At 40.6% G+C, this 27,984-nt stretch overlaps 1 protein-coding gene across 2 annotated transcripts; it reads left to right on the top strand.

Annotated features, from left to right (window-relative positions):
• The first annotated feature begins 1,093 nt into the window (after nucleotides 1-1,093).
• Nucleotides 1,094-27,984, top strand: PON3 (paraoxonase 3). Of its 2 annotated transcripts, XM_047096892.1 has the most exons (9): nucleotides 1,094-1,199; nucleotides 2,719-2,789; nucleotides 10,089-10,144; nucleotides 15,403-15,568; nucleotides 19,092-19,218; nucleotides 23,166-23,366; nucleotides 24,382-24,463; nucleotides 24,716-24,844; nucleotides 27,749-27,984. In XM_047096892.1, the coding sequence occupies exons 1-9, from the start codon at nucleotides 1,126-1,128 to the stop codon at nucleotides 27,905-27,907; spliced, it is 1,065 nt and encodes a 354-aa protein (XP_046952848.1). In that variant the 5' UTR covers nucleotides 1,094-1,125; the 3' UTR covers nucleotides 27,908-27,984. The 2 variants fall into 2 exon arrangements, with proteins under 2 accessions (XP_046952848.1, XP_046952847.1); XM_047096891.1 differs by lacking the exons at nucleotides 1,094-1,199; nucleotides 2,719-2,789; nucleotides 10,089-10,144 and adding an exon at nucleotides 13,469-13,747.

Here is a 27,984-nt window from a genome sequence, read left to right as displayed (position 1 = left end):
AGCGCGAGAGAGCAGGGAATAGCAGAGAGAAAGGGAGACACAGAATCTGAAGCAGGGTCCAGGCTCCCAGCTGTCAGCCCAGAGCCCGACGCGGGGCTCGAACTCACGAACCGTGAGATCATGACCTGAGCCTAATTCAGAAGCGCAACCGACTGAGCCATGCAGGCGCCCCTAGAGCCATTATTTCTTTCTCTTGGTAAATAAAAACAGATTACGCTCAAAGATGCACTTTTTGCTCTGTCCTTACGCCTACGAAAGTCTTCCCCAGCTCCAGCCAGCCCCTCTCCTTCCAACCTAATCTTCATTACAAGAGGGGAAAATTCATTCCTCTCGTGGCAGGAACTCAAGAGCCAGCAGAAAGAAGAATCAAGGAGTCTTTTGAAAGGCTAACTTCCCAAAGTAACTCTTTTTCCCTTCTCCACTTTGGGCATCTTCTTGTTACCGATTTATTTCTTTTCCTTCACTTCTGATGTTCTTTATCCCATCAATGGTGGGGATACGGACCGTCACAAATCCACCCAGTCACAAACGGAACTGCGCACCCACCATATTCAGCATTCTGAGACAGGGCACAAAGGCCAGGAAATAAGGCCCGGTGCCCCAAACCCTGGAGAAGGGTGAGTTAAAGCTCATCGCTTCGGTATCTTCGCGTATCGCTCCGTCCAGTGTCTCGGGATCAATTCTCCAGCTCATCTTGACTTCCCGAAACGCGAACTTTCGGCTGTGAACTCAGTTCCCCGCCTTGCCCCACCCTTCATTCCGTTCGAGTTGCTGAGGGAGAATTCCGCTGCTTTTAGCAGCAAACTCCCTCTATCGTCCCGCCGAAGGGTGTGTTCTTGCCGAAGCTGCACCCCAGACTCCCCCCTGCACGTGCAGCCTTGAAGACAAGAGGGAATCCCCGCGAGCAAAGGTCTCCTTGGACCTGGCCCTTGGAGACGACCGTGAAGCCAGGGCGGCAGGGCGTGGCGGGGCTGCGAGACCCAGACCTGGACCTCGGCCACGCGGGCAGGCAGCGCACTTGAGGCGGGCGGGGCGGGCACCAGCCAGGGGGCGGGGCCTGGAACCTGCCGACCTGCCCTCCAGGAGTGCACTGCGCCGGCTTGTCACCACGGGGCCCCGGAGATCATGGGGAAGCTGGTGGTGCTGACCCTGCTTGGGGCCGTCCTGGCCCTAATAGGGGAGAGATTAGTGGCGTTTAGGTGAGTTGGCATCTTGATGGGGGTGTCCTTGGTTCTTCCTCTCTTCTTCCAAGTTTTAAGGGCTATCCCATGCCGTCTTGTGCCGCCTTCCTAGCAAGTAGGAATGAGCGTATTTGGAACTTCACTCCTCAGTTTCACCCAGCGAACTATCCCTTGAGAAGCCCTGATGTGGAGAGTGAGCTGTTTGCTTTTCCTAAAATGGTAGCACAGAAACACCCCCCATTTATTTTCTGAAAGTCATGTCCCCCACCCCACCCCCTCTTCCAGGTTGCCCTTAGCGTTCCGCTCCTGAGAAAAACGAACTCAGTTGGAAGTGCTGGACCTGGAGGGGACTGGGCTACCAGCTGGATGTTTATGGCCCAGGCATTGCCCAAGACCAGCTAAACATTGATGAGTACTGGGATACAGAACTCATCTTAGACGAAAAACTAGCCAGACAGCAGGGAAATGAGCTGCAGCCCGCAGGTGGTAACTGGCATTTTGCAAGTATTAGGACCTTTTGAAGCGGAAGATGTAGCAGTGATAGCCAGAAATATCTCAAGAAAAGTCAGTATACTGGGCTAGAAAGAAATATTAGGTATGATAAGCATTTCTGAGTGTGTCTTAGGCCTCTGCTTGTCTTCGCTTGTCTTTGGGTTGTTTTTATTTATTTCTTTAAGCAGAGGCTGATCTCAGAGATTCACATTAGAATCTGTTGAGAAGCCTGATGCCTTTTGTTAATACGTTCTAGTTCAGCTTGAGAGTGTTTATTGTTACATTTGTTCCCAGTGCACCCGAGTGAGAGAATCATAAAAAATAACAATTATAAGGTAGATCTAAGGTGCATTTTAAAACAAGTGACAGTAAGATAAGCTTAAGTGTGGAATCTCCTTGAGTACAATCTAATAAAAATTTCAAATTATCCCTGGTATTTAGAAGAATGGTTCACTGTGAAAACAGGAACACTACAGTGAAAAATAATTGGGCCAATTGTTTACATTGTGGTTAGTTTGATGCTTTATATACTTGCAAAATAGGTCGGCATATTTCTTTTTTAAATAATGAAGTTAAAGCAAAAGCTACAGGGTTTCGCTATTAGGAGACACTTGAGTTTTGGGAAAGCATTTTTGTGGGGAGTCAAAAGACAAGACTATAGGAGATTAGGGGGAGCCAAAGTGCAGATTTACAATAGGCAATACTTTAGCCAATTAAATAATACTATTCTGTACATTTAAAGTAATAATACTGTTCAGTTACCCATATAGTATCATTTATGGGCAGCACAGTGTGTAGTCCATGCGTAATGGCATTTTAGTCTTTCAACAATAAGTGGGTGAGGTTAGCTGATGTAGGCACATTACCCACATAATGTCCACATTATGTAAATAAATGTAAATAAAAGGAGGTGCCTACTTATTTGTTACGTCATCCATAAATGATGAGAAACAAAGTTAATGAACAAGAAGGGGATCAGAGACCATGTTTCAACGTTGATTTTGGATGGTGTACATTGACCTCCAGTGTTTTTTATCTTCTACAGACAAAGAACGAATGCATCTCGAGCAGTGGAGCCAGTAGACCTCCCAAACTGCCACCTTATTGAGGGACTTGGTATGTATGTGACAGTACAATTTCTTGGTCACTAGCCACCTGACTGAGGCTGCCAACTAATTTAATTCCCTGCTACTCCTTAGATTCTCCTCCCGGGGCCTCTGCCCCATCCACTTTACCTGAGCCACCTCACACCAGGTCTCCAAGGGCCCTCCTAAATGTCAAAATCTGTGGCTTTTTCTCAGTCCTGCTTTCCTTTCTGACATCTCTCCACCATTTCAAGGCTGTCCTGTCCCTTACTAAATGTTCCTCCTGTCCCTTCTGGGACATTTCACTCCCCTCTCTCTTTTTCTGGTACCTACCTTACTTCTTTTCTTTCTTCTTCTGTCTCCTTGGTGATATTCTTGGTTTCAAAATTTATCTGCGACTACCATGGAATATTACTCAGTCATCAAAAAGAATGAAATATTGCCATTGCAGCGATGTGGATGGAGCTAGAGTGTATTATGCTAAGGAAATAAGTCAGAGAAACACAAATAGCATATGATTTCACTCATATGTGGAATTTAAGAAGCAAAAGTGATGAACATATGTGAGGGGGGAAAGAGAGAGGGAAATAAACCTTGAGAGATGCTTAACTATAGAGAACCAAGTGAGGTTTGATGGAGGGAGGTGGGTGGGGCATAGGCTAGAGGGTGATGGGTATTCAAGAGGGCACTTGTGATGAGCGCTGGGTGTTGTACATAACTGATGAATCACTGAAATCTACTTCTGAAACCAACGTTGCACTGTATGTTAACAAACTAGAATTTAAATAAAAACTTGAAGGAAAAAAAAATCATCTGCAAGCACCAAGAGAAATATGACCTAGCCCTCACCCTCCAGAACCTCATAGCCTACTCAGGCATCTTTAAAAAACTTAATGAAAACCCCATAGGGGGCTTCCTGACCTCTCAAACTGCAGGCCTTCTTTTCCAGTCTGAAACTACTTTCTATTTTTGTCATTTCCTCCCTCCTACCCTTGGCCACAACTAGCCCTTCTTTAGACTTCTGTGTATGGTAACCCCCTCCTCAAAGGGACTCAGTTCCATATATAGCAGCCTTTGTTTTCTCCTTGTCCCTCATTGTTCCATGTGAGACTCCTTGGGCTCCACCTCCTCTGTGGCCCCACACGGGGCTGATCTTACCTACTCAACTGCTGGTTACTACTCATTACTGCTCTTTACTACGACGTTCTGCTCATTAGTACTTGTCTGCTTATTTGGGCTCCAAGTTTCCCATTCTCCCTGACACTGCTACTAGAAAAACAATGCCAGGTAGATTCTGTTCACTGTTCAGGGAATACACTTCTTCACTTTCTCACGGTTGCTCATGAAATCTTCTCCACTGATTTCTTCATCTTTGCTTGCTGAGACCGGCTGCAAATTCCTCTCCTACCTCTGAACTCCCCAGCACTCTGAAACTCTCATTCACTTATGACACCTACCACAGGCTTATTTTATGGCTAGCAGTGTTCTCTCTTTCTCTCACTAGCAGACTGTAAACTCCCTAGGGTCAAGGACTGTGACTTATTTATCAGTGTGTGACAGGATGACAGCATAGTTTATTTTGATATGAGTCTGTATTTTATTTTTCTTGATACATATATTTCTTTATATATGATATATTTTGACTCTCTTCATCTCTCTCTCTCTCTCATATATATATATCATATAACATATATCATATATATAAGAGAGAGAGAGAGAGGGAGAGAGAGGGAGATAGCCATTGAATTTGGTGTTTTTCTATCTTCCTCTCTGTCCCTTTTCCCCTCCAGCAGCTTCCCATATCTCCAACATATGTCTCTACGCCATTGTAGGTTCCTTTTGTTTTCATAGTTGCCTGTCAGAATGCCATTCATATATATATATATATATATATATGGAGAGAGAGAGAGAGAGAGAGGGAGGGAAAGGAGGGAGAGGGAGAGGTAGGGGTTTGTGTTGCCCCCTAGAAAACAGAAGGAACTGAAAACAAATTCCTTCCTGACTTTTGTTCTCAAAAATCTGAGTTCCTTCAGAAGGTTCTGATGGACAAAGGATAAGAATATGTGGATTTTTTTAAATAACAGGGATCCTTTCCCCACTGCCTGATGGCATTCTGGGAGTGGTGCCAGAAGCCCAAAGGAATGGGGACAAAGTATCCTCAAGGGAGGCTGGATTCTTTGCACGGGGTGTCCCAGCCTGAGCAAAGATCATGTGCCCTTCCAGGACCTGGCAGTGGCAGAACTACGTAAATGACATGAAATGCACAGGCTTGGCAGTGAGTAATTTGGCGATGACTAGTGTAGATTAAAGGCCAGATGGACTTCCCCAAACATCCCGCTTTTTAAAAACTGGCCACCTACACTATTTGCACAACCCTGCAGAAGACCCACTAATCACTGAGACTGAATTTCCCTTCAGTTTAGTGGAATGTGGACTCAGAGTCAGATTTAATTGGATTTTTTAAAAAATAGGAAATGTAACATTCACTCATTTGTTTACTGTTTTGTGGAGTAATATTCATATTTATTTCACATCTATCTCTCAAAAGATATGAGCCTGCCAAATAACGTAGAAGGGTAATTAAAGCAGATGATTTCTGAAGTCTAGTCTGACTTTCAGATACATAATTCAAACAGATTTGCGAAGCTAAAACTAGGGTTAATATTGTAAGACATAGATCAATGTTCTGATTATCCAAATATTTTGAAAAGAATGGCTTAAATGGTTGGAAACTGGCTGGGAGCAGAAGAAAACAAAAGGGACTTCTTATGTCTATTGGCATATTTCCATTTTATACTTTGGAGAACTACACAAGTTTGTCAATAGAACAGTGTTGATACATATCTAAAAATAATACCGCTGCCTTATTAAAGGCCTGGTGTCTAGAAACATTCTGCTGAGTCCTTTACAAACACTTACCTCATCCTCACAACCGACCTGTAAGGTGGGTGCTCCTTCTGTCCTTGCAGATTAGGAAATTGACACGCAGAAGCATGAAGTTACTTGCCCAGTGGTCTGGAACCAGCGGGTGACAGGCCTAGATTATGAACCAGGGTGGTTTTCTTCTATGCCTTGTAGTCTTTGTTGTGTGACACTGCCTCTCTTATCTACTGACAACACATTTGGTTACAGAAGTATCAGAAAGTAGGATGGCAGCAGAAAACGAAATCTGAGATACAAAAAGGTGAAATATTAATAAATAAAGCTGACCAAAACAATGCAGGCTGGATATTTAAATAAAAAATAGCTAGTGAGATGACCCTCACAAGACCCAACTATTTGACGAGTGAAAAGCTTTATGAAGCAACGGAAAACCACTAAAGGATTTTAGGCAGGGCTTGGTGGGCAGTAACAGAGCTGGAGGAAAATTCTGACTTACATTTTCTTCAAGATCTAGGCTTTTGTGGTTAATTTTACTGATGGAAGAAACTTTCCTTTTTTTTCTCCCTTCCCAGTATTCTTTCTATGAAGAAAAGTTGAAAAGAGAAATATTTCTAACTTGTAGAAATCATATCCCATAGCTCCTTTTGTATTAGGTTTATCTTTTTTCCAAGTCTTCGAAGGTCAAGGATTGTTTTAACCAGGAAGTGATTTGGCTTCCCTTGGCATCTAATCAAAGCTGCATTTGAAATTCAAGTAGCTTTACTGGGGCTCCACCTTTGGCAGGATTATCAAGTAGATAGTCATTGAACTTGGTGTCTTTCTATCTTCCTCTCAGCCCCTTTTCCTCTCCAGCAGCTTCCCATATCTCCAACATATGTCTCTACTCCATTATAGGTTCCTTTTGTTTTTATAGTTGCCTGTCAGATCTTCTTTCCTAGATGTGAAACAGTAATAATATTATTTGGTCACAGTGTTTTGTGTGTGACACTTTCTCAGGGTGCCTGTAGAAAATGATCAAAGGCCAAAGAAACAAAGTCATGCCAAGTAGAGGATGGACAGGTTAAAAAGCAGTAGACACCTCTTCATAAGACTGATTTTAGACTTATCAGTGGAGTTTTAATGGTAGCTGTGCATAGGCTAACGAGTATGTAGGGAAGACTCGGGGGAGGGTGTCCTGGGGCCTCTTACTCCCCCAGGTGTCACTGTTGCTGAGATACACTATGTTGTCAGGCAGGTGGAGTGTAGGTGGGGGAAGTAGACGAGGAGGGGTGGGGATACTGTGCAATAAGCTGGTAATTCTTCTTCACATCTGAGTGGAGAGCACCAGCATCCCTGTGCTCCAGATTAAGTAAATAAAGACAAATACAACACCTCCAGAAAATACCCACTCCTATTGTAGCTGAATTATTGAGGGAGATTAGTGCTGTCATAGGAGATATGTGAAATGGCATTTGGAAGATAAAAGAACCAAACCAAAGAACACACAATTCAGGATGTCTTGTACTTAGAGATTAACATTCACCTGTCAACAGTTTAACCCAAAGACAAGACAAAGTTCAAGAAACTAACATGGTTTATCTTATTTTGTCAGTCAACCAGTTTTCATTGAGAGTTTTTATAGTGAAAAGGCAGGTATTATGTTGGGTACAAAGCTAGAGTAGTGAATGAAAACTGGTCCTTATTCCCAGGAAGCTTATTGTCTAGTAGGAAATCAACAAGTCAGCAGAAGGCTGCAGCCCAGGAGTGAAAAAAATATCATGGTGTAGGTAGTCACCGGTGACCATATTAGCACATAAAATGGGTGCTGGAACTGAGAGAGGTTGGAAAGGCTGAAGAGGTGGCCCCCATGCTCTTCTTTAGAGCCCGTGATACTCAGCCCAGGGGAAGTGAAGTGGTGTGAGAAAGATGTGGGTTGCCAAGAAGGGGCAGCAGCAGCATGTGCTCAGGCATGCAGGTGAATGAGTCTGACACATTTCAGGAACTACTAACAGAAGAACCGCAGCACAGCTGGTATAGCCAGTGGGAGTGGGAGTGGGAGCCATAAGAACTGCGACTGGAGCCAACACGTGGAGAATTTGGAATCCAGGCCAAGAGGTTTAAGACTTATGTTGCCAACCCTAGGAGACCTCTGCAGGGTTTTAAGCAGGACAGTAACAAGATCAACTTTGCAATTTAAGGTGATGACTGTCAGCAGTGCAGAGAATGGTAATAGGGAAGCAAAACCGACCTGTTAGAAGACTATTAGGGAAATTCAGGGGGGATTTCTAGAGCTCAAATGATGGTGATCGGTTGGATTTGGGGAGTAAGGAAAAGAAAGCATCAAAGATAGCTCCAAGTTTCCTAATTTGTGTACTTGGGGGATGGAAGTGCCATCCACCAAAATCAAAATATAGAAAATGTAGCCGATTCAAAGGGGAAATGTCCAGATCAGTGTGGGACACATTAAATATGAGACGTGAAAAAGCCAGGTAGGAATGTCCAATATACAGGTGAATGTAGAGGTCTGGAAATTGTTGGAAAGGTTTGGGCTTGATACAGGGATTAGAGAGTCAAGGACGCCTGGGTAGAAGCTGAAGCCATGGAACTGGAGTCGACTGCACAGGTAGAACGACTACTCTGCCATGAGAAACAGCCAAGGGCAGGTACAGCCTGGAGAATATCCACATTCATAGCAGAGTTGAGAAGGAGAATAAGGCAAAAGGAAACCGAAAAGGGGTTTTCAGAGAAAAAAAAAAAGTTGGTTCAAAAATTAACCAACCTGTATGCAATGTGATTTTTTTAATTGCTTTATTCAATTTGCTGGATTCTCCCAGTGTCTGTATTATTCCATGTGGAAACAGCACTAAATCTTCCAGGCCATCAAGATACCATTGATACATAAATCTTGATTAACGGGACTGTTTGGAAAATGGAAAGCTCCGATTAATTTAATTTTCAGGTTACTAGTTGGGGATTAGTTTCAGTAAATGAATATATAATTAAATCTTCCTCTGTTCTCTAGTTTTCAGTGCCCATTGCTCATTATTCTGTTGATTCAAATTTGCATTTTATTTGGCTTTGTCCCACTTTTCTTTTCCCCCCTCCCCTTTTGCTCAATTGCCTTTTGACACACTAGCAACCCATTATCCCATGTAACCATTTCTCCACATGTTCCAATTACTATAGCTGTGTAACAAACCACCTTAAAACTGAGTGACTGACTTAAATGACAATTATTTTGCTCATGAATTTGCAATTTTAGCAGGCTCAGTGGATACAGTTCTTCGCTGTTCTACTTGCCTCAGCTAGAGTGACTCAGAGGCTGGGAAATGAAGTTATCTGACACTTCTCTAGTATCTTCTCTACCTTGTGTCGTGTCTGTGTGGTCTCTCTTCCTCCAAACTTCTTACATTTAAGTTCAGGGTCCCCAAGGTGCGTGTTGACAGAGACAGAGACAGAGACAGAGATGAGACAGAGAGAGGAGGAAAGAGAAGGGAAGGGATGGGAAGAGAAGAGAGAAGAGAGGAGAAAGAGAAAAAGAACCAGGAGCATTTGTGGTTATGACTTTACCTTGTATGTCATGTGGCATTACTTCCCTCTCATTTATTTGTCAAGGGGAGAGAATTCAAACCTTACCTCCTGATGGAAAAATACGAACATCACATTTTAAGAAGGGCATGTGGCTATGATGCATATTGGTCCCACCATATTTATAAAATACCGTTTGCCACAATAGATAACCATTGCCTTTACTCTGAGTCCTGCTTGCTTGGGAGCACCTCCTATGTGGGTCTATCTCTCTATTAGGATCCATGTGAGCCCTCTTTTCATTCTATTCATGGTCATAACTCACTTGTTATATGCTTTTTTTTCCGTAGAAAAATGCTTGGGACCAGCTCTCAATGAGAAAGAGAGTTGACTACATTTTTTCAAATTTGTCTATGTTTGTTAGTCTTTCCTAAGACCTATTGCTTTATTCCAGATAACAATTACTCAATAATTTCCCAATATGATTGGATGATGATATGTTTTTAGGCCTCAACAAGTTGGAAGAGAGAAATATTTGGCTGAGAGGCCTTTAAGAGACCTTCGCAATGAGGACTTTGCAATGTTATCACTCTGTTTGTGAGATCAGTCTTCTATGGGGAACAAAACTGAATCTCTCAGGGCATATCCTAGAAGTTGTTATTCAAAGAACAAATCTAGGATATGAATTTGTTTTATAGTTATTTGCTTTTTCCTCCTGAAAATTGAGTTCTAAAAAAAGAATTTAGTATTTAGGGAATCTGACTCAGGTTTTATTGTAGAGTAGCATGCCTATGGGATTCCTGGAAGTTAATGTAGTTTCCCAAGTAAATAGTTGAAAAAGTTAAACATAGTTTCCAACAGAAGTTTAAAGTTTTGCCTGTGAGATTTTGTTTCTAAGCCTTCATTCATGCATCTTTGTGATCCTCCACTTCTTTTGCAGAAAATGGCTCTGAAGATATTGATATACTTCCTAATGGGCTGGCTTTTATCTCCAGTGTAAGTATTTTCCATGCCCCTCACGTGCTCACGTCAATAGCTATACAGACAGTACATTAATGTTGCCGACTAGAGCTGCCAGATGGACCCCTACACACTCATCCCAACTGTGGCTAAATCGGTCAACTAAAAAAGCCAAAACGGGATTCCAGTAGGCTAATCAGTATACCACAGGAGGGCCCTGGCTTGCCTGCCCCATGTGGGCAGTTCATTATGGGCAGTTACATATTCAATAGGGGCTCAATAAATGTATATTGATTTCCATTCCAGTCCTAGATTGGTCTCCAGATTTGTCCATCCTCGCTGTATTTTGCTGGACCTCAGCTTCTGGTAGTCATCTTCTCACTAACTAGTGATCCTCTTGCTACACCTACCTGTGTTTGGAGCTCAGTAAATGTTTGCGAAGTATGTGTTAACATGTGTCAATTCAAAAGCCTGAGCGTTTTGCATCTTGAGGTCCCTGTCATTCCTTCCAACTCTTTCAAGGATAAGTAGAGAAGATCCTGTGTTTTATTTCTAGTACTACTTTCACAGGTTTGGGATGATCAAGAAGCTATGTGAAGAACGATAAATAAATTAAATACAACAAACTAAAAGGTATATGCTATGAAGATGTTGAAAATTGCCATGTATTTACTGAACAGTTGCAATTTAGAATGAGACCTAAGATTTTGAAAAAATAAACGGACAATATTTTCAATGTGAATGCTGATTGCTGGAATTATGTGTCCTAATATTCCATTTTGACCAGTACAATACTACCATATAATATGAATTTTAAAATCTGTATCTTTTTGGCTAAAAAGGGACACACATAGTAAGACTTAAAGGCCTTAATTTCTAACTTCTTAAGTATGCCTCATATAGTCAGGGTCTCATTTGGATTTTAAATTGCTGTTGGTGGTGATATTGTTGGGGTGGGTGGGTGAGTGGGAGTGATTTTATTTCTTTAGTTTTCCTCCAAAGCCAAAGATAAAACAAAGCTTGTCTAGAAAAGCTTTCTCTTTGTTGACTTAAATTTTCTATTGTCAATTTAGATTGTGAATGTTATGCCAAATAGACTTTAAAGAATGATTATTCTACAACTGGAAGATTTCTTCTTTGCTTTTAGGAAATAATATTTGTAGTTCCAACTGTGTACCTTCTATTTTCACTGTAACTAAAAGTACTGAACTATTTCAGTGGAGAATCTAGAGATTTTCATCACAAATAATTCCTTGAGAAATGTTAACATGGAGCTTTAAGTAACAGAGCTCTTTTTTTGTAAACTAATGAATGACTCATAGGCTAAGGATGATATTTTTTACTCATTTTCAATCTTTCTGAACTTCAAGTCCCTATTCTTGGTTTTTCCTGTTGCCCATTCTTGCCATCATAGAGCATATTTGGAAGCTGCTGATTTAGAGAGAAATTCTGTGCAATAGATATTTTTAGTCTACAGAGAGGTGCCAAGCAAGCTCTTTGCTTTCTTACCTTGGGACTTGGCATTGGAATGCTTCTCTTTACCTGCTTTCTTCACACATTATGGGCCAGCTCCTAGTTCTCTGTCAGGTCTCACTATGGTGGCACTTTAATTCTGCAGGAAAGTCTTCCCTAACACTGTTTCTGGGCAACGTGCCTCTTCTATGCTCCCTCACATTCTTTGTGCTTAGTCTCTTACATACCACACTATATCTGATGTGGTCATTGGTGCTGCCGCTCCAGATTTCAAGCTCCTCGTGGCCAGGACTTTGTGCATCTGTTGCCATGCTCAGCACCTAATATGCTACCTGACATGCATGGGGTACTTGAATATTTACTGAATGCTTGTGCTGGAGAATGAGGGCAGTATAGAATTTCAATGCCAACTCAACTCACATACACATGTTGCCTGTTGGAAAAAATAAAATGCCTGCCCCTCCAGGTGATTTTCACTATTTTCAGTGGTGAATGACATTGCAAGAATGGCTTGCATTCACTTGCTACAAATTCCTACCCAACTGCCTCAAACAGAAAACAGGGTGCATACGAAGCCACTTATTGGAGGTGTTTCAATCATCATGACACTTAATCTAGATCAAGTTTTGTTTTGTTTTTTTTACAATGACCCACCCTTATTTACTTATTAAATCATTTCCATTTCTAGAACATTCAGTCTTTGAACTGGCAGTGCCCTTGTGTGTCCCTAAGCTACCCAGATGCTTGATGTTCTTCCTTGAGCTTCCTCCCTGAGCAATGTTGCCTGCTGTCAAACCTTTCTTTATGGTGTGTCAGAAAGAGTGTTTACAATTAATGATGTGAGTGACTTAGTGAATTCACTTCTCTGGGCTTAATTTTCCTCAGGTGAAAAGGGAAGAAGTAGATGTCTTTGACTTTTTTTTTTTCTTTTTTGGTCCATTGTTACCACCACTTAAGCCTCTGGGCTTGGTGGCAGTTTGACTATGGGGAAAGGGTAGGCTTGAAGATGGAATTTCATGACCTTATATTGGGGAGAACAGTGAAGCTCTTCACTGAGAATAATAGATATGGATGAGAAGAAGGATTTGAGGGGAGAATGTTGACTTTGGTTCTGACAATTTGATTTTGAACTACTCTTAGGAAGCAGTTGGAAATGCAAGCTAGAGCTCCAGAGAGAGGTTCTAGGTAAATGTGCAGATGTGAAAATAATTGGTAGAGAAGAAAGATCTGAAACCTTATGAATAAGATGTATAAGGAGAAAGTATAGAGCAAGAAGGAAAGAAGGATGGATGAGGATAGAAGGGGGAAAGGGCAGAAAGAGAAACAGAACTTCAATCTGGAAATCCTACTCTTGACTTTTTGACAAGGAATAAAGGGGTACATCATAGTGTCAAATGCCATAGAGATACAAATAAGGAAAGGTGGAGGAGTTATCAAAGAAAATATTTCGGAGGGCACTGGTATGACCTTTATAGAGGCATTTCTACCAACTGGTGAGAGTTGGAACAACTCAAGGCAGGCAACAAGATCAAGTGATGTTTCTAAGAGATTTGACCATGAGGGGAAAGCAAGATAAATATGTGCTTGAAGGAAGAGTAAAACTAGAAGATTTGTTTCAAGAAAGGAGATATGAACAATTTTTCAGGCAAATGAAGGAGACACTGATGACAAACAGGTGGCAAAATTAATAAACTTAAGAACAGATAGAGGGATACCCATTCCTTAAGAATTGTGGGATAAAGGAAGAAAAATTGATAAAATTGAAGAATCACGGAGACAGAAACGAGGGAGTCAGAGAAAATTCATGTTGAATGGCATGTTTTGTTTTGTGGTTTTTTTTTTTTTTTTTTCAGAGAAACAAAAGGTAATGAAATAAATTCAGAATAGAATAGAATTCAGACTAGCCCTATATAAAAGCTGGACCAGAGCAAGGGGGAGGGTGGGAAGAATTTGATAAAGAAGCAGTAAGCAAAGGGTGTGGCTTCCTTAGAAGACTGGGTGTTGATTGATGATGACAGATTCAAGGTCTGGAAGGAGAAGTTTGTGGCGAGGGCCATGCGGATCCCTCCTCCAGCTGAGGTGACCTAAGAAAAATGAAAGGGAATAGTACCCCCTCTGATGTGCTTCAGCAGCGCCATTGTTGTCTGCGGGAAAGCCAGGCTTCTGGTAAGATTTAGATGTAGAAGTACTGTTCTAAAAAAAAAGCTCGAAGATGTATGTGGGTTGTTTGCAGCTGAAGATTGACTCCCCCTGGGTGGGGGTAGGAATGAAGGGCAGCGGAAGGGTCAAGAATAGTATTATTAAAAGTACACATGTGTATGTATATACATATTTATAAGGAAGGGAGGAGCCAGGGAGACAGAGTAAGAAGGAAATAATTTAAATCGACTATAAATGGAAATGAGGGTACAAGGAAAGGTATGATGTTGATATTAATATATATCAGAGTGATGGGGAAGTGATACAAGGAGGAAGTGAGCTGAGTTTTATAATTGGTGTGGCACAAACCAACCCCAAGTTTTGACACAATGACCCGGGGTGCAGCAAAGGCCCATTATGTTCAGGATACCTAGTATTGGTTGATAACCACACATAATTGGTTCTTCCAGTAGAAAGAACCACTGTTCAAGTTACTGGAATAAAGTTTTTGCAATATTTGAAGAAAAGGATTTATATCCAAATTTTCAGATATATCTATAGGAACAAAATAGGTCAGAAATAGTCAGCTTAAGAGACTGGTTCCCCATTGTGTATATAAACCACAATTTCTTTATCCATACAGAGAAAGACAGATACCATATGTTTTCACTCTTATGTGGATTCTGAGAAACTTAACAGAAACCCATGGGGGAGGGGAAGGAAAAAAAAAAAAAGAGGTTAGAGTGGGAGAGAGCCAAAGCATAAGAGACTCTTAAAAACTGAGAACAAACTGAGGGTTGATGGGGATGGGAGGGAGGGGAGGGTGGGTGATGGGTATTGAGGAGGGCACCTTTTGGGATGAGCACTGGGTGTTGTATGGAAACCAATTTGACAATAAATTTCATATATTGAAAAAAAAAGAGAAAAAAATGAAGAAAAAAAAGAGACTGGTTCCCCTATGTTAATTCTTGGCTGATTCTACTATTTGGCACTAGATAAAATAATGGATGGGGGCAATATAATGAAAGCATACACCCCTTCTCTCTGCTTTGAGGAAGGTTAGTTGCAGATTATCAGGACTGGAGAGGATCTTAGCAATCATACACTTTAGCTTTCTTATTTAATAAATGAGGAACCAGAGGCATAGGCAGGCCAAGGGACTAACACAAAGTAACCCAGGCTAGTGTCTTACGTTATACTTTTTGTTTTTTTAATGTTTATTTATTTTTGAGAAAGAGACAGAGTGTGAGCAGGGGAGGGGCAGAGAGGAAGGGAGACACAGAATCCAAAACAGGCTTCAGGCTCTGAGCTATCAGTGCAGAGTTCAACGGGCTTGAACTCACAAGCCACAAGATCGTGACCTGAGCCAAAGCTGGACACTCAACTGACTGAGCCACCCCGGCGCCCCATTGCATTATACTTTTTGGTTTAACCCTTTGTCTCTATGTTAATAATTGAATATGGATTCTTCCCATTTCCAATTCCCATTCCCAATGGCCTAGATGACATTGGTAGTCTCTCAGATCAGATAATGGAAACAGCTGACTGGAGTGAAAAATCCCAGAAACCTAGAAGAAATTTAGAGCTTTGAATATTTTTGTTAGGCTTTGAGATTTTCACTTCCACATGAAAATATTGTGAAATGTATATATATATGCTTACTTATTTTATATTTTTTACAGGGATTGAAATATCCAGGCATGCCAAACTTTGCATCAGATGAGCCAGGACAGATTTTCTTGATGGATCTGAATGAGCAAAACCCAAGGGTCCAGGCACTAAACATCAGTGATGGTTTTGACAAAGCATCATTTAATCCACACGGAATCAGTACTTTCATCGACAAAGGTAAAGCCTGAATGCTTAAAAATAAGGGGGAAATGAGGGAAATACAAGCTACTCAACCTCAATGACTCAACATAGATGTGAAAGGAGGGAAAATTCTATTTTACCATGAAGATATGTACTTGCAAGATAATAAATGTGTATCAAACATTTTTAACACTGCATTAAAGAAGGGTGACTAGAAGGTGGTCATTCCTTCTTCCTCTTATCTCCTTCTCTTTTCATTTGACCTTCAAAACCAGTTTAGAGATTGTTCTAAAAAATCTAATATATAAACTAAAGGCTCTTTGAAAATAATTGTGTGACATTAGAAAACGTAACATGAAAGAAAACAAGAGATACACCAGATAGAATCAAAATTAAAAGCTTTCTGCTTCAGCGGCACCCGAGTGGCTCAGTTCGTTGAGCATCCGACTTTGGCTCAGGTCATGATCTCACACTTGTGGGTTCGAGCCCCACATTGGGCTCTCCACTGATGGCTCAGAGCCTGGAGCCTGCTTTGGATTTTGTCTCCCTCTCTCTCTGCCCCTCCCCCGCTCACACTCTGTCTCTCTCTCTCTCTCAAAATAAATAAACATAATAATACAAAAAATTTTTAAGAGCTTTCTGCTTCAAAAGACACCATGAAGGAAGCAAAGAAACAGCCCAAAGAATGAAAGAAAATATTTGCAAATCATATATCTGATAATAGACATGTATCCAGAATATAGAAATCATTCCTACAATTCAACAACAAAGACACCCCAATTAAAAAATGGACCAAGGATCTTAGTAGACATCTCCAAACAGATATTCAAATGACCAATAAACACATGAAAATTTATGTGTTTAGTGTCCTTAGTCAAGAAGGAAATGGAAATCAAAACCATAATTAGATACCACTTCATTCCCACTAGGATGTTTCTAATGATAATAAAAAAAGCAATCAATGACAAATGTTGGCAAAGATGTGGAAAAATTGGAACCTTCACCTCACACTTCGTTGGTAGTATTAGAAAATGTTACAGCTATTTCTGAAAGCAGTTTGGCAGTTCCCTAAAATGTTAAACATAGAGTTATCATAGGATCCCCAAACTCCACTGGTTGGTATATACCCAAGAGAATTGAAAATATAGGTCCACACAAAAACTTACACACAAATTTTCATAGCAGCATTATTCCTAATACCCAAAAGGTGAAAATAACCCAAATTCTCATCAAGTGATGATGAATGCATATACAATAGGACATTATTTGGCAATAAAAAGAAATGAAGTCCTGATGCATGCAATGCTTGCAAACATTATCCTAAGTGAAAGAATTCAGTCGCTAAAGACCACATATTGTATGATTCCATTTATAGCAAGCCTGCAAAATTGGCAAATTCATAGAGACAAAAAGTAGATTAGTGGTTGGCAAGGGCTAGGGGCAGGGTGGGAATGGGCAATGACAGCTAATGGGTATGGACTTTCTTTTTGGGGTGATGAAAATGGTCTGGAGATAGATAGTGGTTAAAATTGCACAACTCCATGAATATACTGAAAACCACTAACTTGTACGTTTTAAAAGTGTGAGCTTAGAGGCCCCTGGGTGACTCAGTTGGTTAAGTGTCCAACTTCAGCTCAGGTCATGATCTCATCGTCAATGAGTCCGAGCTCCGTGTCGGGCTCTGCGCTGATAGCTCAGAGCCTGGAGCCTACTTCAGATTCTGTGTCTCCCTCTCTCTCTGCCCCTCCCCCCTCTCAAAAAATAAAATAAAAACATTAAATATTTTTTTAATTAAAAAAAGTGCAAGTTTAGTGGTAAAGTGAATTATATCTCAAAAAAAGCTGTTATAAAAAATGAAAGTTATTAATACATTGCGTATGCTTTAAAATAACAGTTGCTCATGTTATTATTACTTGTTCATAGTTCATAATTCCAGACTAATTTAATGTGTAAATGTTTGTGGGTCCATAGGGCAAGTAGAGAACCAAAACGGTGGTCTTATTTCTAATCCTGTGTCTTTTACTTGGTTGAAATTAGGGCTCCAGCCTCTATTGAAATTATTTGGGTGACCATATTTTTTTTGCTCGACCTCTATCTAGACACCATCATTGGAGAAAGTATAATGAGTGACCAGATTAACTTGGAGCTATTTTATTGCATAGGATAGTGTGGGATCTTTTGTTGTTGTTGTAGTTGTTGTTGTTTTATTTGTTTTAGGCGTGAGAAGTATGGGTTGGTTTTTTGGTTTGGTTTTGTTTTTGTTTTTTGAGATGGAACCAGTTTACAGATCCACCCTCAAGCATTTAATCAGACTTTCTGGAGCTGAATATATTATGATTGCAATGTTATTTGTTACCTCCTTTAATTGTACGTTTAGTTAATAAGGGCAAAACATTATACATAAATTGGAATGGAATGAGAAGACAAAAAAAATCAAAACCATTCTGACCAAGCATCTCTTATATGGAAGGAGGGGTCCAATAGAGACCTAAAGAAGGTATAAAACCAGAGCAGCGCATACAATGTTCCTGCTGTGTCTGGCATGAGTGTCTGGCATGAGTGTCTGGCTGAAGGGCCATGTGGGAGCTAAAATCCAACTGGGGGTCTGCTTGCAAAGCCTCAGGCCCCAGAAAGAGCTGGGTCAGACTAAAAGAATGATCCATCTGTGAGGGAGCACCTTTCCTTAATTTGGGTAAAGGTACCTGTGTGTTTCAGGGACCGTGTGTATAAGCTCTGCGTCTCAGGGCTTGGGCTCACTCTACTGCATGGTTGGAAACCCCATCAAGAAAGGAATAGGGGAGATGAACACAGATCAAGGTCTGAAATGGGAGGATGGGACCAGGCTGTTTCAAACTCCAGTGCTCATCTTACCTAGAACTTCTGTCAAGTCAGAAAACAGTGTTTTGAGAAAACAGATTCCCACCCTCAGTCTTGTTCACAGCAGTTCATATTTCACTATGAAAACAGGTGAACATTCTCAGGGTTGGTGATGTCTAGAATTGATGTGCCAGTTTTTTCCTGAATTCATTTTCACATTCCATATCCATTGGGCTCGCTAAATATTGTTACTGCAAACTTAGGTAGTTGACTTGTGTCAGTTTATACTCTAGCTGGGACATGTTGCTTGTTTTAAGATATTTACTCAGCCCCGACATTTCTTGAGTGTGTGTTGCAATGTAGGCATTTCTCACAGAAAAGAAACTCACTTCTCTTGTTGAAGGGCCACCCTGGGAAACCACATCCGTTTATGTACCATTGTAGTTCTATGTCTTCCTGTTGTAGAAGGTATGGAGGTACGGCTGAGGAGACCACTGAGAAAAGTTTTCCCTTGGCTCTGCCACTTGGTGGTGGTGAAATTGTGCATGAGTTATTCAGCTCCTGAGCCTCAGTTTTCTCAGTAAAATGGAGATTCTGGCATTTGACCTGTCAGGTGTACTGTGGGGATCAAATGCAAGGTGTGTAAGAAAAGTGCTTGAACGTGACCAAATTCTATACCAAGTCTAATAATAGTTGCAACAGAAGTAAACTTCTTGGAGATTATTCCTTTTTTCCACTTTAGACCATACCGTGTATCTTTATGTTGTGAATCACCCCCACATGAAGTCCACGGTGGAGAAATTTAAATTTGAGGAACAACAACGTTCTCTTGTACACCTGAAAACTATAAAACATGAACTTCTCACAAGGTATGGAATTAAAGTATTTTGCACTTCTATTTATTTTTGCACCTCTGCTGTGTGCTTTGTTTTCTTTGGTTCAGCAGGCTTAAACTTTTGTTTTGTAGCATTTTTTCCTAAGGCTTTCAAGAGGTTCCTATGGTGACACTGCCCGGCACCTCACTAGAAATTGCCGTATTCAGTATTGGATATCTTTATATTTTCCAACTTTGTGAAAGCATTTTAATCCTATAAAGGTGCTCAATTAGATTGGCAGCTCTAATTCCATCCTCCATACCACAACAATGCAATACCTACTATTGGGCTTTCTTTAAACACCTACACCTTTTTCTAGTTGTCCCCGTAGGTTGTATTGTGAGAGCCACACCCACTGGGTGTTATAACCAGCCTCCAGATGGGCCGTTCCTTTGTTTAATAAAAGCTTTAGAGCAGAATTTGAAAAAAGCCTGTGGGCACATATAAAAATTCACATTTGTTAAGCATTGACTATGTGCCGGGCACTGTACCAAATACTTCATTTTATTCTCACAACAGCCTTTAGTAATAGGTATGAGTAAACTGGGACTTATGAGGTTTCGAGTTAAGTAACTTGCTCAAGTTGCATAATTTGTAAGTTGCAGAACCAGGGTGTAAACCTAGATCCATCTAAATTCAAAGCCAGACTCTCAATCACAGTGTTGAAAATCCTTTTTACCATGTTGAGAAAGAAAATAAGTTAAGTTTTTTAGTGGGTAGTTTGCCTATTCCAAGGCTGTAACAAACAATGAAGAATTTGTCTTTTATAAAATGGACTCAACACTGAAAGACTAGTTCCAAGACAGGTTAATCTGGTCTTGAGATAGAAGGATAGGGAAAGAAAAGGAAGGAAGGTCACCTTCTGTGCTTTGCTCTCTTTCTTAAAATTACATATCAATGTCTCTCTGTAGAATTTGGGGGTGACAAAAGCAGAGGGCAGAAGTAAGAGAAGTTGCGGTTACTGCACTCTTGCCAGGAGACATTGTATGGGGTTCTGAGGCCCAGTGGGGACAAGGACTGCCACAGGCTGCCTGAGAAACAGTGGACAAATCTCTCAGCTATGCTTCAGTTTCCTCAGTGAAGTGGGAGTTCTCTCACTGGCCTGACTTACCTAACTGGTGATTTTGAGAATCAAATGCACTAACATATGACCTCACTGAACGAGTTCTTTTCAGTGAAGGTACAGCCAGAGGGAAAACCTAATACACAACTACTTTATTAGAAAGTTAGCGTTCCAGGGGCGCCTCCGTGGCTCGGTCAGTTAAGCGTCCAACTCTGGTCATGATCTCATGGTTTGTGGGTTGGAGCTCCACGTCGGTCTCTGTGCTGATGGGTCAGAGCCTGGAGCCTGCTTCAGATTCTGTGTCTCCCTCTTTCTCTGCTCCTCCCCGGCTCACGCTCTGTCTCTCCACCTCTCTCAAAGATAAATATTAAAAAAGAATCAAAAAAGAAAGGAGGGAAGGAAGGAAGGAAGGAAGGAAGGAAGGAAGGAAGGAAGGAAGGAAATTACTGTTCCAGGACACAGAAGTGAGATACCAGCCTTATGTAGGGAGATGCGAATGTCATGGGTTGAATTGTGAGGAACTTGACAAGATATGTTGAAATTTTAACCCCCTGACATTTCAGAACATGACTTTATTTGGAAGTAAGATTGTTGCAGATGAAATCAGTTAATATGAGGTTTTATTAAAGTAGGGTGTGTCCTTAATCCAACATGACTGGTGTCCTTATAAGAAGACAGACAGGGAGAATGCATGTGGGGTGGAGAATGAGATTGAAGTGAAGCATGTACAAGCTACGGAGTGCCGGGGGCCTACTAGAAGCTAGAAGAGGCAGGGATGGATCTTCCCATAGAATCCTCAGAAGGAGCATGGCCCTGTCAATACCTTGATTTCAGACATCTTGCTGCCAGAACTTCGAGACAGTTCTACTGTCTAACACTACCTAGTCTGTGGCACTGTGGCACAGCAGCCCCAGGAAATGCACACAAGGGAGAGGCTACAGCAAGTGTATTATCAAGCCAGCCACACTGCTAAGTGCAACTCACTGCTAGAAATCATGGCATTGTCCTCCAGTAAACAACATAAGCCTCATTTCAGGACAATCTGGCAAAGATAAGAAAGGGAGAAGAGTTTACTCAGCAGTTCCTTCTCCTGTTAGTAAAAAAGGAGTTCACTCTCGCACATCCCTGGTTGTTGCATGTGCAAGTCAAGTCTGGTGATATCCTGTGCTTTGACATCAACACAGAGGGGCCCGGAAGTAGGAGCCTGAGGCCCATAACAGACACGAGCTAAGGCAGTATAAGACTGCACTGTGGGAAATGCGTCAGGACCATGCAGAAATGGTGGAAATAGTGCCAGGTAGAACCGGACAGGTGAAGCTTTGAGGACCTAAAGAGGATTTTTGAGAGGTGCCCTGATACACAATATTTACCAAGCATTTCAAGGGGTAGAAAGGGTACTATGGAAACAAGTTGTCAGAAGGTCTAATTTAATCTCTGGTGCCAGCCAATACTTTCTGGAGGAAAGAATGCTTAAGCTGAGGACCAAAAGATGAATAGCCTGATGACCTTGGTAAAGTCATTGTACATTAACACCTCATAGTATTTTTTAAGGGTTGTTTTTTCCTTTGAGACAGAGAGAGAGAGAGAAAGAGAGAGAACATGAGTGGGGGAGGGGCAGAGAGAGAGAGGGAAAGAGAGAGAATCCCAAGCAGGCTCCATGCCGTCAGTGCAGAGCTCAATGCGGGATCAGTCTCACAAAACATGAGATCATGACCTGAGCCAAAATTAAGAGTCGCGTGCTCAATGGACTGAGCCACCCAGGAGGCCCTTAAAGTATTTCTTGAGTCATCCAAAACAGTTTTCTAAATTTAATATAAAAATATTTATACTTTTTTTTACATTTTTTTCAACTCACTGTCTCTTTTTTACTTTTCCAAGATGTAAATGGCTTTATTGCTCTTTACTCTTGTAAGAGTGTGACTTATTTCATTTTTAGAAGTTTTAATGATAGGGAAGGACATAAACAAGAAGGAATAGTGCTCACAACCCCAATATAAAGAGCAGAATGGACTGGGTTATGTTACAATAAGAGAAAAGGAAAAACTTTAACATTTTTAGTGGCTCAAAACCACAAATTTTGTCTTGTTTTCTTATTCAGGCTACATATCCCATGTAAGTGATTTAAGGACTCAATTTTATATTGTCCTCATGCAGGGCCATACTTTCAATCATCAGAAAAGTTGCTGGTTACTGTCAAAGAGTAAGGGAAGCATGGCGGATCATGCACTGGCTCTTAAAGTCTTACGTCTGGAAGCCACACACATCATTTCATTTCACTGACCAAGAGCAAGTCACATGGCTGAGCCATACATCCAGGGCATGGAGAAGCCTAATTCTAGAAGAAAGAGAACCAGAACTATTGGTGAACTGCACTATGACCAGCACAAATAACCATTATTAGCATTTACGAGTCAACAATTTGGAATTGAGGTTTATTTGTATATTTATTTGTTTTTGCTGGCTTCTGTGGAAGAAAAGATTGAGAAAATAATAAACAACTACAAGAAAACCCATCAGGTACAATTAAAGTCATTTACTTTGTGTGGAATTTTTTTAATGTTTATATATTTTTGAGAGAGAGCACGAGCGGGGAAGGGGCAGAGAGAGAGGGAGACAGAATCCAAAGCAGGCTCCACACGATCAGCGCAAAGCCCGGTGTGGGACTTGAACCCACAAACCATGAGATCATGACCTGGGCTGAAGTCAGAAGCTCAACTGACTGAGCCACCCAGGTGCCCCTGGAATTTTTTAATCCAGACTACTTCATGTATACTTTTTAAAACTGATGAACATAATTGTCTTGGAGATTTAGCAATTTTGACCACAATCTTTAAACACTCCATTGGTTTTGCCCTTTCTCTTTTTTTTTTCACTTTAGCGTGAATGACATTGTGGTTCTTGGACCAGAACAGTTCTATGCCACCAGAGATCACTATTTTACCAACTTCTTCTTGGTACTATTAGAGATGATCATGGATCTTCGCTGGACTTATGTTCTTTTCTACAGTCCAAAAGAGGTCAAAGTGGTAGCCAAAGGATTTAGTTCTGCCAATGGGATCACAGTCTCACTAGACAAAAAGTAAGCTTTTATAATTTTTCAACACTTTGCTCTTGACATTTTAGTGGACTCCTTCCTTTAAGTGGTGGTAATTTCCTTAGGCTTAAGTAGTCAATATAAATGTGGACGGATCAGGTGTGGCCAGGGTTCACACTCTTATGTGTGATCATAAGCATACCATACACCCTCTTGCATGCCAGACTTCCCCCAGTGAAATGATATAAGGTTCTTATTCCAAATTTTCATGTGACTCTAGAAACACAGTTACTTAACACACTTAAAAAGAGAATAAATGCACAATATCTCTGCCCTTTATGAGAGTAATGGTGTTTAATCACCACACTAAGTTGAGTTATCCAAAAGTTCTTTTCAGAGCTCACTTGGCTTAGATTGGGCATTTTGAGTGCATAAATTTCAGATTTACCGACATACTACAGCAGACTTTTTTATAGGAAAATGCAATTTTATTTTATTTTAATTTATAAGAAAATACAAATTTATGAAATTTTCTGAGAAACTCTTAAAGTGTTTTAAAATGGAAGGGTTTTTTTTTTTAAAGAAAAGTTCTCATGAATATTAATATGTAAACTTGAGATAATAGAGACAATCCCTATAGAAAACAATTCTAAGTGTTCTCTCTCTTTTTAAAAAGATTGTGATTGAGTTTCATGGTCATCTGATACTTCTTTTCAAGCACTGGTTTTTGGAAACATAGACTCTTTTGGCCTCTTGTAGGTCTACTTACCTCCATCCAACTTAAGGAATAAATTGTGACTCATAAGTTACGAGACTGAGCCTGTATGTCATCTAGAAACACCAAGTTCATTACTTTATAGTCATCATCTCATATTCAAAGCTTTTATAAAGCTCTTGAAGAATATTAAAAGTAATACTCTGTTATCTTCTTGTACTATGGTTTAGGAAGACATTGCAGTGGCACTTGGGATTGTTGTGAATTTTTATGCCTCTTCCCCAAAGTAAAATTAATGTTATCTCTCATTTACTTGCTTACATGTGAATGTTATTTACTTCAAAGGTATATCTATGTAGCTGATGTAGTGGCTCAGAACGTTCATGTACTGAATAAACGTGGTAACTGGGATTTAACTCAAGTGAAGGTAAAAGTACCTTTGGCTTGCCCACACAACATGACCTCTTATATTAGCTCCCATGCCTGACCTAGGAATGTGCTCCTTGAAAGGAGGAAACATGACTATTTTGGAAGAACCATCAGTGCGTTTGTGCTTGCCCTTCTAAAATTTAGTAGCAAGGGCCCTTAACAAGATCTGTTTCAGAAGGAGCTGGTGGGAGGGAAGAGGGGTAAATAAGAAAATTGAAACAATGTCTTTATATTTCCTCTTTGTTGGAAGGTAATACAGTTGGGCACATTAGTGGATAACTTAACTGTGGATCCTGACACCGGAGATATTTTGGCAGGATGCCATCCTAATGCCATGAAGCTGCTGATCTATAACCCTGAGGATCCTCCAGGGTCAGAAGTAAGTTCCTATTCTTCTCTGAGCTCACAGGCAAAGCTTCAAGAACAATTTGTTGAGGTGACTTGGGAGAATTTAGTGGGTCACATGTGATGTTCCAGAACTGAACAAGTTCTACATGTGGGAAAAGCAGAGATTTGGGCAGGATGGGGAGATATGGCCCATTAACCCTTTCAGGTCTCCTGGTGCCAATTTAACATCAGTGCTAGACAACATTTCCCATCCTTACAAGGGCTGTAGTTGCTATCAGGAAGAATAGGTAAGAACGAGCTTGATTATTCACATAGACCTAGATTGCATATCATATGTCCAATCAGGATATAGGCTCTGACAAATATAATATGATTTCACTCATATGTGGAATTTAAGCAACAAAACAGATGAACATAGGAGAAGGGAAGGAAAAATAAGATAAAAACAGAGAGGGAGGCAAACTGTAAGAGACTCTAAAATACAGACAGCAAACTTGAGGGTTGCTGGAAGGGTGTTGGGTGGGGGGATGGGGTTGGGTGTTGGGATGAGTGATGGCCATTAAGGAAGGCACTTGTTGGGATGAGCACTGGGTGTTATATGTAAGTGATGAATCACCGGGTTCTACTCCCGAAACCATTATCACACTCTATGTTTACTAACTTGGATTTAAATAAATATTAAAAAAAAAAAAAAGGATATAGGAACTGAGTAGAGCCTGAAATTAGGAAAAGGGAGAGTCCTATATGGAACCATCTTCTTTCACACTACCTACTATGAAACTCAAATGGAAGGATTTAAATGAGTGTGGCCTCAAAACAAAATTAGTTTTTGCCAGCAGGTTCTAACATATATGATAGTGTTGAAGAATGTCTCATTTTAAAGATGTTATTTCTGTTATTTAAAATCTTTTCTAAAACACTAGCATAGACCATTGAATTTTATATGGCATGAAAAACAATAGCAGCATTTTCTACAGAACTGAGTTTAAGAATAGCACATCTCTAGTAAATCCAATATAGAGATAAATTCTTGGCACACATAACTCTGAGAGATTTATTCACAAAAATTTATTGAGCACTTATAATGGGTCAGACTTTGATCTAATGTTTGGGATGTATCAGAAAACAAAATATGCAAAGATTTCTACTCTTTGGCAGGGGGATAGCCAATTAACAATAAGTATAAGAAATAAGTAAATTACACAGTAAGTTTGAAGGCGGTAAGTTCTATGGGGAAAAATGTATAACAGAGTAAAGGCAATCAGGATTGCTGTAAACAGGGGGGCGGGCAGTCCTATTATTAAATACAGAAATCAGGGTAGGCCTCATTGAGAAGGTAAGGTTTGGGGAAAAACATAATGTTTGAATCTAGGTTTGGGGAGTTGGGAAATAGAGATTCAAACCCTAGCCTGTTAATTGGCTCTGGTAATATATACTTAATTCCTCCAAAGTGATACATATTACTTTTCTACACACACCCAACAATGTCTGCTTTAAGACAATAAAAATATGATCCATAACATGATTTTAAATTGTTTGGGATCTTTCTCATGTCTCTATTTTCAAGTTTATCGTTTGTTTATTTAAAAAAATTTTTATGTTTATTTTTGAGAGACAGAGATAGAGCGTGAGTGGGGGAGGGACCAAGAGAGAGGGAGACACAGAATCCTAATCAGGCTCCAGGCTCTGAGCTGTCAGCACAGAGCCTGACACAGGGCTCGAACTCACGAACCGTGAACTCACCAACCCTGAGATCATGACCTGAGCTGAAGTCGGACACTTAACCGACTGAGCAACCTAGGTGCACCATCATTTGCTTATTTTTGATAAGACTTCTTTCTTCACAATGACACCCTTTACTTGTAGTTGAGACTAATGTTTTCTACATGAGTTCCAAGTTTGAGTATTTTCATGCAACAAACCTGAGTGAAGTTATAGGATCTTCCCTAAGATGAAAAAGCAAAACTCAACTAAACTCTATTCTAAGAAGTGTCGATATATATTCATGACTCATGAATTTCTAATTGGTTGCCTTTAATTCCTATCATGTCCTGTTTGAGTGAACTTCTTCATCCAGGCTATTTAGAAAACTGGGCACTTACATGTTTACTGATTAGCAAACTAAAGTGTGTTAATCTTGAGGATCAATAACAGTAGTAGGCAGGGATATGTCAGATTGAATTCCAAAGTATGCATTTTTTCTGCTTCCCGGCCACTTTGTAGATGTGAGGGGAGCCCCCGCTGTGACAACTACTATCCTACTGGTTATGAGGTTGGGTTGGCTTGCTACCTGGGTGTCCGTCATTTTGTCCTGTGTTTCCCTCCCCGTACAGTAGGCCTAGTCAAGGGCCAGACCGTTCCCATAGAGGAACACTATTCACTCAAGAATTAGATAAGAGTGGGGTGCCTGGGTGGTTCAGTCGGTTAGGCGTGCGACTACTCTTGGTTTCGGCTCAGGTCATGATCACACGCTTTGTGAGTTTGAGCCCTGTGTCGGGCTCTGCATGGACAGTGCAGAGTCTGCTTGGGATTCTCTCTCTCCCTCTCTCTGCCCCTCCCTGGCTTACTCTCTCTCTCTCTCTCTCTCTGTCTCTGTCTCCCAAAAAATAAATAAACACTTAGAAAAAATTTTTTTAAAGAATTAGATAATAGCACTCACTGAATCTCAACTTGTTCCTTTAAAGAACTATCAAAATTAACTAAACCACCTTGTTTGGGATTTTGGCTAATGTCAGATAACCAACCAGTCCACTTGACTGCATAGATATAATTAGAACATTAACAGTTTCATCAGAATAAGAAAAAAATAATTGCACACAAATTTTAGTCTATTGATTTCTGGGAAATATATTAGTCCTGGAGTATTTGAGAAGGAACATGTCACTGGCAGCTGTTTTCTCATATAGCATACTGACAAATATTCTTCTCTTGACAGGTGCTTCGCATCCAGGATGTTTTGTCTGAGAAGCCCAAAATAAGCACCAAGTATGCCAATAATGGCTCTGTGCTTCAGGGAAGCTCTGTGGCTTCTGTGTACCACGGGAAACTTCTCATAGGCACCGTATTTCACAAAGCTTTGTACTGTTTGTTCTAGACTCTAGACATTCCAAAAAGTCTTGTCAACCAACGAAAGACAAAACTGCAAGCTGCAAAATAAAATAAATGTGTTTA

This window comes from Lynx rufus, unplaced genomic scaffold, assembly GCF_022079265.1.
Source record: "Lynx rufus isolate CCGP_SWC_20201006 ecotype Redwood Valley unplaced genomic scaffold, mLynRuf1.p SCAF_4, whole genome shotgun sequence".
NCBI lineage: Eukaryota > Metazoa > Chordata > Mammalia > Carnivora > Felidae > Lynx > Lynx rufus.
Note: the sequence above shows the minus strand (reverse complement) of the source record. Positions and strands in the feature narration are given on the sequence as shown.

Bases quoted from the DNA above. Each gene is read 5' to 3' on its own strand.
- PON3 (XM_047096892.1), top strand. From the start codon at position 1,126: ATGGGGAAGCTGGTGGTGCTGACCCTGCTTGGGGCCGTCCTGGCCCTA. The intron at 10,145-15,402 runs GTAAGTATTTTC...TATTTTTTACAG, and splicing joins GGCTGGCTTTTATCTCCAGT to GGATTGAAATATCCAGGCAT. The intron at 19,219-23,165 runs GTATGGAATTAA...TTTTCACTTTAG, and splicing joins AAACATGAACTTCTCACAAG to CGTGAATGACATTGTGGTTC.